Source organism: Pleurodeles waltl, chromosome 6, assembly GCF_031143425.1.
Source record: "Pleurodeles waltl isolate 20211129_DDA chromosome 6, aPleWal1.hap1.20221129, whole genome shotgun sequence".
NCBI lineage: Eukaryota > Metazoa > Chordata > Amphibia > Caudata > Salamandridae > Pleurodeles > Pleurodeles waltl.
In genome coordinates, this window is record NC_090445.1 from 679316379 (window position 1) to 679327333 (window position 10955).

The 10955-nt window shown below is 43.8% G+C and overlaps 1 protein-coding gene across 1 annotated transcript; it reads left to right on the forward strand.

Moving 5' to 3' along the window:
• Positions 1-9039: 9039 nt before the first annotated feature.
• Positions 9040-9981, forward strand: LOC138301670 (olfactory receptor 6F1-like). Its single transcript, XM_069242185.1, has one exon. The coding sequence runs from the start codon at positions 9040-9042 to the stop codon at positions 9979-9981; it is 942 nt and encodes a 313-aa protein (XP_069098286.1).
• Positions 9982-10955: the final 974 nt, after the last annotated feature.

The window sequence follows — 10955 nt, forward strand, 5'->3', positions numbered from 1 at the left end:
CTCTATGGGAAAAAGTGTTCGTACATATGGCCCGAAATGTTTAGTCTGTCGAGGTTTTCAGTTCCCTATCCAGAAACAGCAAGTCATCGGTACCTCCGTTCGTGTTTTGGTTTCTCCGTCTCGAGTGACTTTTTGGTAGGCACGGCTGTGTGGAATGCTTGTATGTATATGTAATATATGTAGACAGGGATGTTCTGGCACAGAGTGGTGAGGCAGTTCAGCTGTGCGTGAGGCTTAAAGTCTGGCCCCTTTGCTCAGAGGTAGAGGTCGGCCGAAGGTGAGAGGCCCAGTCCGGTCCCTCTTGTTGGGGTGCAGTTCGGCGCTCACTGAGAGGTCTCAGTACAGCCTTTCTCCTTGGGGTGCAGTTTGGCACTCGGTGAGAGGGCACAGTCCGGCCCCTCTCTTTGGGGGTGCTATTCGGTGCCTGGTAAGAGGCCACAGCCCGGCCTCTGCTGAGAGGTACAGTATGGTGCTCGTTTAGAGGCCACAATCCGGCCTTTGCTCGGAGGTACAGTGCACCGCACCGCAGGGGGCTCACAGTCCACCCCCTCCGATCACCCACGTTCTTCACTAAGTGCTCCCACAACAGCCCCCTCGGTCACCTGGCGTGTCACGGTGCCCCGGAGAGTCCTGGCCTGTGTCGAGCGAGCCCCGGTCCAGCTGCACATTGTCCAATGCCGGCTGCTCTGTTTTATTATGTTTGCAAAGAGAGCTGGTGGGGAGAAGGGACTGAATAAGCACCCACGGTGTTGAAGTGAAACCGGCAAATGCTAAAAAAAAGTCCCTTACAGAAGAGATAAACAGGACATAGCTTAATTACACAGTACTTTGTGCAGCTCCCAAAGTAAAAGAATAGCAGGACAAAGGAAAGAACTGCCCACTAGCAAGCAAGGAATTTTGAAGGACAATGCAACTAACAAATCAAAACACTGGAACTCACTCTATTGTATACTTTATTATTCAGCAGGCCGAACGCTAACGTTATAAAAGGCTGCCCCTTCAGATTTTTTTTTACATAGGATTGGAAATGGGGAGAGGGCTGGTTCGAATGTCTGTCACGACTGGTGATGTAGTAGGCATTACAGTGTTTTATTTTAAAAGCGTTTTATTCCACTTTCTGTGTCTCCATAGCCAAACATGCAGTAATGTACAAGTGGCCTCTGCCGACAATTGTTCTTTCAGCTACTCAGCCTATCGGTAAGATTATTTTGCATGATGTGGGTGGCAATAAACAACAGATTTTGTTTCGTGTAATCTGCTTTCTGATGTCACCACAGTGAACCTGCAAACATTTTTTGCCGTGTGGTGATGTTTCCGTACCTGCCACGGAAGGAAGAGTGGAGAGGAAAGTTTGGGCAGATCACTCTAGATCAGGCATGTTTCTGGTGGGGACTTTATCAGGATGGAGAAGAGTAACAGTTGTAGCAAATTATATGATACAACTGGATAAAGCAGGAAGGGAATCCACTGAAGGAATCTCAGGTGGGCACTCAGGTGGGCATTAAAAAGAAGTAGGTAATACTACAACACTAAGGGAACTACAAACAATAGGTCATAAATAGGAGGCACAGATACTTTGAATATCTAGTGACAGTAACAAGGAGATCTATAGCAGGACGTTACCATGGGTTCCCATTTCAGAAAGGTGATGGAGAAGTTTACACATCAAAAAATAACACACTGATCTGTACACCAGTAACTATGAGTTTTGAAGGCTATCCTTTTTATTTTTTCAGTGAGTCACAGTCATAATAGCTATTTAGAGCATACATTCTGGGTTCCCTTCTCCCCTGCATTCTAGAAAGCTATCAAACGTAAATGATGTATTGGAAAACGCACGCTCTATAATGTAACAATGACCATGAATCCAATAATTATTGGATAAAATAGAAGTATAAAAATAGAGTTACAGGCATGATCTGTAAAGTAACCTTTAGAAGAAAGGATGACTAGACTCAAAACCCTATTATATGATGTACTTTAAATGTGGATTTCAGGTTGCTCACATGGAAGAAAATTATTTAAAAATGACTGTTAGTAGCTACATGCTTTGAAATTGTGTTAGTTGATTTGTTCTCAATATTCTGAGTTTTTTATGTGAATATTTTGCTCATTTCTGCTAACATCTGCCACAATAAATCTGGTACCACCAAAGACAATGTTTATGTTCCTGGCATTAGCACAGAGAAAATCTAGGAATTTATTACACTTAATGAGGTCTTTGTATTATACAAATCCCTATATTACTATTGCTCCCAGAATCAATAAAAACAAAAGCAAAAACATTATATTTCATAGCCTCATAGTGTATTAGGCAGCATCTACCCAGTGATTGCTTCCTGATTCTGCGAGCACCAACAATTCCTCTGAACGAGACTGCAAACGAAAGCCAGCAGCACAAAACCAACGTACAGTCCAGAATACAAAAAGCTAAGGCATCTTGTCTAGAAAAAACTAAAAGAAAGTTATCAAGGCATGGGAATTTCATGCAAAAACTAGCCAAGAAACAGAAAATTGTGTGTGGAATTCTAGTCCAGTGTGTACAGTATGAAAAGAAAAAAACATACACAAAACTGAAAATATCCACCAAACAGATTGAGTTAAGTGAGCTGAACACAAGCTCTCGAGGAACTTGCATGAAAAGAATGAATGAGAGTAACCTAAAAAAAAAATACGATGGCAGACACAGTGTTAAAGGAAATAGGCAAGGCATAGGTGAGATGGAGGCCAAAGGAAAGCAAAAAGCAATGGGAAGGGAGGAAAAAAGGACAGAGATAGCACAAATGAAACATACGTTTGCAAAAAAAATCTACATTGCTTTAAAATACACAGTTCCCTTTATGTGGAAGATAGACAAGTTCAAAAGTGGAGTAATAGAAATTCCAGAATGTTACACAGAACTACAAACAATATGCTTAGAAGTTCAGTCATGGCAAAATTTGAGCAGGCAATTCCTGGAGAAATAAGATGGCAGGTATTGGAAGAAGAACAACTATTGTGGGGAAACGAGGTTAGCATTAGACAGAAATACTTCTGCAGGCTGATCTAATACTTCATAGGAGTGCTTTGTCATTAACATGATAAACGAATGGTTCCTAACTGGAAAGTATGAAGAAATCTGAAGATCAAGGGTGACAAAGCTGATCCCTGGACAGCAATATGGCCAACTACTAGCCGGTCCAATAATGACCTGTCTGCTATTACAATAGCTTAACAAGTGAAAGAGGAAAACAAGCGTACTTGTGGGTCTGGTCCAATTGTGAGAGAACTGCAACAATAGAAAACGTAATAAGGAAAAGAAATCCCACACTGTTAGAAATGGGGTCTTTGGTTGACAGTCCGGTTACCTCCGGTTCAAGCAAGGACCCTCACTCTAGTCAGGGTAAAAGAGACTCCCCTCAGCTAACCCCTGCTTACCCCTTTGGTAGCTTGGCAAAGCAGTAGGCTTAACTTCAGAGTGCTAGGTGTGAAGTATTTGTACCAACACACACTGTAATTGAAGGAAAACACTACAAAATGACACAACACTAGTTTAGAAAAATATAAAATATTTATCTAAACAAAACAAGAACAAAATGACAAAAATTCACAATACACAAGTCAAGTTATCAATTCAAAAGCAAAAAGAGTCTTTATGTAACTCAAGACACACACTAACACTGTTAGCGTGAAAATGTACCTTTGGTGCGTCAAAAATAACCCTGCACGGGTGACTGTGCATCAAAAAGGGCTTGCGATGCGTCGGTTTCACTCACGAGCGAGACCTTGCGTCGTTTCTCCTTTGATCGGGTCAGGCGCTTCGTTTCTTCTCTCCGCAGGAGAGTGATGCGTCGATCTGGTCAGCACTCTGGGGTCCAGGCAGGCCCTGCGTTGTTTTTACACGCCCAGCGGTGTTTGCATCAGAATCCAGCCGCACGATGACCCAAAAACCACACAGCATGTGTTGCAATCTCCCAGCCTCTGTTGACGTTGACTTTCCTGCTCCGTGTGTCGATTCTTCGTTTACGTTTCTGGCAAGCATTGATTTTCAGCCACAGAGCTGGTGGTGCTTCATTTCTTCAGCTGCAGATCGGAGTTGCGTGGATCTTTTTCTCGCACAGCGCTCTGTGCATGGATTTCTTTCTTTTAGGCTGCCAGCTTCTCCTTTCAAGGTCCCAGGAACTGGATGGTACCACAAGGCAGAGTAGGGGTCTCGCCAGAGACTCCAGGTGTTGGCAGAGAGAAGTATTTGCCGTCCCTGAGACTTCAAACAACAGGAGGCAAGCTCTAAATCAAGCCCTTGGAGAGTTCTTCTCAAGATGGAAGGCACACAAAGTCCAGTTGTTGCACTCTTACTCTGGCAGAAGCAGCAACTACAGGATAGCTCCACAAAGCACAGTCACAGGCAGGGCAGCTCTTCCTCCTAAGCCCTTCAGCTCTTCTCCAGGCAGAGGTTCCTCTTGGTTTCCAGAAGTGTTCTAAAGTCTGTGGTTTTGGGAGCCCTTCTTATACCCAATTTCTCCTTTGAAGTAAGCCTACTTCAAAGTAAAGTCTCTTTTGAATGTGAAATCCTGCCTTGCCCAGGCCAGGCCCCAGACACTCACCAGGGGGTTGGAGACTACATTGTGTGAGGACAGGCACAGCCCTTTCAGGTGTAAGTGACCACTCCTTCCCTCCCTCCTAGCACAGATGGCTCATCAGGAAATGCAGACTACACCCCAGCTCCCTTTGTGTCACTGTCTAGTGGGAGGTTCAACCAGCCCAACTGTCAAACTGACCCAGACAGTCACAGAAATGGTATAAGCAAGAAAATGTTCACTTTCTAAAAGTGGCATTTTCAAACACACAATCTTAAAATCAACTTTACTAAAAGATGTATTTTTAAATTGTGAGATCAGGGACCCCAAACTCCACATGTCCATCCGCTCCCAAAGGGAATCTGCACTTTAATCAGATTTAAAGGTAGCCCCCATGTTAACCTATGAGAGGGACAGGCCTTGCTTGAATTTAGCAATATTTCACTGTCAGGACAAATAAAACACGTTACTATATGTCCTACCTTAAACATACACTGCACCCTGCCCTTGGGGCTACCTAGGGCCCACCTTAGGATTGTCTGACATGTAAGAAAAGGGAAGGTTTAGGCCTGCCAAGTGGGTACACTTGCTAAGTCATATTTACAGTTAAAACTGCACACACAGACACTGCAGTGGCAGGTCTGAGACATGATTACAGAGCTACCTATGTGGGTGCCACAACCAGTGCTGCAGGCCCACTAGTAGCATTTGATTTGCAGGCCCTGGCACCTCTAGTGCACTTTACTCAGGACTTACTTGTAAATCAAATATGCCAATCATAGATAAACCAATTACATACAATTTACACTGAGAGCATGTGCAATGTAGCACTGGTTAGCAGTGGTAAAGTGCTCAGAGTTCAAAAGCCAACAGCAACAGGTCAGAAAAAATAGGAGGCAGGAGGCAAAAAGATTGGGGATGACCCTGCATAAGCAAAAAAGTCCAACACACTCTCATTGTCGCATTAGAAAAATATTCAATTTCCTCGGCCCTATTCCTAGGAAAATTGTTATTTTTTGCAAAAGAATAAGGCAAATTCAAAGCCGATCAGGAATTCCGTCTGCCGTGTGGCCCCATTGACTTCATCCAGTTAGAGGATCCACTCCGTAAAAAGGCAGTTCCTGAATATATTCTGCGGGGGCTACCTGTAAAGACCAATCCTTCGAGATGTGGAAGCTGAGCTGCAAGGACTTACCATATTCCTCTTACCTAGAAGTTCCTGAGGGATTGGCAAAATGTTTCAGATGCACCCAGAGCATCTGCTAATGTCATTTTTGACAAAATAAGTCCATGGTGAGGAGGACATTAGCTGGTCGGTCTGCTTTTGCTAGGCCTTTGAAGTTAAGGTAGGGGTTGCACACAGACAGCACCAGCAATGAAGGGAAGAGCTTCTAAAGGCCACACAATGAAAACATGATAATGGATACATCTGTACTGAAACTACCATATGAGTGGAACAAAAGTGCTCTAATTGAGAGGAGAATACAGAGAAAAGAAGGGATGCAATCCAAAGAAGGAAAGAATATAGAGGAAATAATTGAAAAGGGGTGTTGCAACAGTAAGACTAATACCCAGAGGAGAGCCCTTGAACACTCTGAGAATAGGGCATCAAGGTGGCACTGACAAGGAACTGTAGCCTAGTTCACCTTACATGATGGAATAGTACACTTTATGCTTGTTTTCTCTTCCAATATGTGATATAATACAGTGATTAGTAGAACACATCCCAGAGAACCAAGGCAAAGTGAAACTGCATCAACCGAAAGCATTACAGTAGTATATCACTGTGATCATGTTTGTAATCAATTAAACTCAGCCTAGATGGAACCATATTCTGGATTTGTATACTTATTTGCATTGTCAGTGTGTGCTAATTGAATCATGTCGAAAAGAGAACAAACAATGTGCTCTAAGCACTGGAAACCCCAGACAACAAATATGCAAGGGAGAAAAGAAAAACAAAAAAGTACAAGGCACCCAAGAGTAGCCAGAACACCTAGGGGCATATTTACAAGTGCCACCGGAACATCTCTTTTTGTGACGCTCCAGTGCTGCATATTTACAAGGCGGCATTGAGCCACTTTTTATGGCGTAATGCCACCTTATAAATAAGGCCCCTGATGCAGTTTTCTGTTGCCAGAGGGGTGTGCAATGGGTGTTGCTGTGTGTGTACTCACGCAACACCCATTGCTTTTTGACATTGCCCCAGATATATAAGGAAATGTCTATATGAGGCTGCGCACAAAACTAACATCAGCACATGGGTGGCATTAGCATGGAGCAATGAAGAGAAATACTTTTTTTTCTACTTGTCTTTACTTTTTATGTCTGTGCTGCATGATGAAACACACATAGAAAGAGCAAAAGGCCATTAATGATTGTCTATGAGCAGGGGTCCCTTCCTGCACATAGACAATCATCCCTGCAAAGAGGGCACCCCTGTGACGCAAGGGTGCCTGCCTTGGTGCTAGGCAGCTACGTTTAGCACCAGGGCTATGGGAAACACAGGGGTACATCATATTTTCCCACGTTTCTGACGTGTAAATATTCCCCTTTGTCTGGTCAGTGCAAGGAGCAGCAGCAATAAAGATAAAGGGGGTCATTTTGAGTTTGGTGGGCGGAAAAGCCCGTCTGCCAATCTCCTGCGGTCACATTGCCACCAGTGCAGCTGCCTTCCAGGGTGGCCCAATTACAAGTTCTCGCTGGGTCAGCGGGCAGAGGCGGTGTTTCCACCCAGACCACAACATTGACACCAGCTCTTAATGGAGCCGGCTGCAATGTTACGGTGCGTAGGGTGAAACAGTACCTGTAGCGCTTTTCACTGTCTGCATTGCAGACAGTGAAAAGCTTGACAGGCGCGCTATGGGGGCCCCTGCACTGCCCATGACAAGGGCACTGGCAGTGCAGGGGCCCCCATGGGGCCCACAGCACCTTGTCTCCACCAGCGTTTACATGCTAGTGTCATTGTATTTCAACAGCCATGTAAAAGCTGGTGGAAAGGGGTGTCGTAATCCCCAGGGTGGTGCTGCATGTAGATTACAACCTCCAGTGGAGAAAAACTGACGGTGGGGGCGATCCAACTGTGGCCGAACAGTCACAGTCATAATGGGGCGGTCTGAACACCGCTAAAGCGGTCGGACCACAACTTTGGTGGCGGTCAGACCACTACCGCAGCTTGCCAGGGTGAGAATGATGGCCTAAATGGCAAAGCAGCTCAAATAACACGGTGTAGTGTAGTCAAAGTGTTCTTGAAATTATTTATTTCCTTTATTTCCTCATTGTGAGTCTGGCAGTCTACTGACTGTCAGACTTGTGGTGGCAATCACACTGCCACCGGGCCAGCGGTCAAGACCGCCAGATTACAAGTGTGGCGTTTTGGCTTGTGCCAAACTGCCACTTACCCATTCCTACCGCCAGGGTGGTTAGTCCCGCTGGGTTAGAGTTTAGCATCTCCGACCAGGCAGCCCAAAGAAGACCAACGGCAGTATTAGGAGTCACCTTTTCACCAGTGTTTCCGGGGCGGTATCACTGCCACGAAAACTCTGGCGGAAAGGCTACCAGTGATACCCCTCCTCAAGACCAATACCCTCCCACACCCCTTCCATACCAGAACCCCCCACCAGAATAGCTCTCCCCTCCTCCCTCCCCCTAACAGTACACCACCCCCTCCCTTCACCCCTACCTCCCCTCCCCACATACACGCAGATGCACACAGACACCCACAAGCACCCCGCATACACTCATTCACCACTACTTCCATACACACATTCACTCACAAGCATCCATACACGCATTCACACAGATATTCCAAGATGCACTCACTTCAACATTCATACACTCATTCATACACCCACACACACACGCATACACACATGCATGCACACACGCATTCATGCACACTTACAAACACGCATACAAACACGCAAACAAACACCCATACACACACGCATACAGGTACACACAACACCTAACCACCCTCCACCACTCTCCCCTGTCGAACGATCAACTTATCTTGTCCGGGGCGGAGGTCGTCCAGCAGGGAACGGGCATTTCCTCCACCAGCACCGCTCCGCCATCAGGTCACTGCCAGGCAGTATTACTGCTCGTAATATGGCTGGTGGAGTCCTTTTGGTGGGGTGGAGCCAGTGGTGGAACTGCCCTGCACCTCTGACTGCCAGCATAACTACTGGTGGATTTCCACCCAAATTGTGGTGGAAATCCCTCAGTACTCGTGATATGGAGGTCAGAAGACCACCAGCACTGGTGGTCTTCTGGCACCCGCGGCTTCAACGGTCTGTGCAAAAGACCGCCAAAGTAGTAATCAGGGCCATAATCTCTGTGACAGTAACAAAAGATTTTGAACATTATGCTACCTCGTCAGCTTACATAAAATTGTATTTGTTTCTGTATATCCTCTTGTTTCATTGTGAGTCAATTTTAAATTAATACTATGTTTAATGTTTTACAGGCAAAAAGAGAGGAGATGGGCAACAACACAGATGTAATCAATTTCGTACTGTTGGGATTCTCCTTTGGTGCTGAGCTTCAGATTTTATTTTTCTTTGTATTTCTGTCAATCTACATTCTCACTCTGACTGCAAACATCACTATCATCACTCTTGTAAAGCTAGATCAACAGCTGCATTCACCAATGTACCTACTTCTCTCCCACCTGTCCTTCCTGGAGATCTTCTATACCTCAACTATTGTTCCAAAGTTGTTATCCAATTTACTACAAAAGAACAGTATCTCTTTACTTGGCTGTTTAGCTCAAATATATTTCTATTTCTCTTTGGGTTCAACTGAGTTCTTTCTTCTAGGGGTTATGGCTGTCGACCGCTATATAGCCATTTGTAACCCTTTACGTTACACAGCCATTATGAATGGGAAGGTATGCCTCCAGGCTACTGCTGCCTGTTGGTTGATTGCTTTTCTGTCTGTCTTCTTCCTAGTAATCTTGATTTCTAAGCTTCCATTTTGTGGGCCAAACGCTATCAATCATTTCTTCTGTGATATACCTCCATTGCTAAAACTATCTTGCAGTGACACACACATAGTGGAAATTGTGGTCTTCTTCTTTGCTTGCAGTATTATCCTAACTTCTTTCTTGTTGACAATAGTTTCCTATGTGTTCATTGTCTCCACTATCCTAAGGATCCCATCCAAGAAAGGGAGGCAAAAAGCCTTTTCCACCTGTGCTTCTCACTTCACCGTAGTAGTGATATTGTATGGTACAGTGATCTTCATATATGTAAGGCCATCCTTTAAAAAGCTAATGGATTTCAACAAGTTTGTAGGTGTTTTCAATACAGTATTAACACCTCTTTTAAATCCGATAATTTACTGTCTAAGGAACAAAGAAGTAAAAGTAGCAGTGAAGAAGCAATTTAGTAGGAATGTTTTGAAAAACAATTTGTCACATTGAATTCAATTAGTTCATTTGCAACAAATGGTGGTAAAGTCCACAAACTGAATGTTTTTGCCAACCTAAGTTCCTTGAAAGCCCACTCTGTACATTATACCGCATGAACTAGAAGGGTTCAAAAATGTATTATTTAAACTTGAACAGTTAAGGAACAAAGACACAGAATATTTATTTTTGAAGGGTCTGTGGCAAAGAGAATCCAATGTGTTTGAGATTACTGTTCCAGGGAAACAAATCTAAAATGAAGACTCATGCCAATGCCATAGTTACCTATCAAAATGCACTTTAATGTTATTCCCCCTGTGATCTTAAAAACTGAAAACTATTCAATGCCCTGCAGAGGACGGAAAACAGTTGCTGATATACAGTGTAGTAATACGGAAAAATGAAACTCACTACATTGTGACTTATGGAAAAGGAAAGAAGGAAAATCACCATTATTTAGGTAGTTATCTGGGGTACTATTTTCTACTCAAATGTTGATATTAGAGCAACCCAATTACTTGCAGAAATTACATAGAATAAACGGAAGGTCCTTCAGAATTGTGCCTTACGAAGAATATGTTAAATGACAAAGGTTCAAGAACAGGTTGATCAATGCAAAATGTGTATTTAAAGAGGACATAATTGTTACTTTTGTGAGAAAGTGATGGTGCACTGCTCCTCCAGATGCACTGCTTACTGTCCACACTCACAGGAAGAACCTTGACATCCATGGTATCTGAAGATCATTCATCGTTTGAAGGTAGATAAGCTGTTCATGACTCTACTTCCTGTTTCCTTCCATATTAGGTGCTGCTACCGACAAATGCTGTTTATAATGTCCAGATGAAGAACCATTATAAATCGTTTTGGAGCTGCAACTAGCACATTGTTCTCTTTTTAGACTCTTCTGTTGGAATTGAGACTTAAAATGTGGATATCTCTCTGGATTTCTTCCAAAAGAAATTAATTACAGCCATTGATTACTGGTG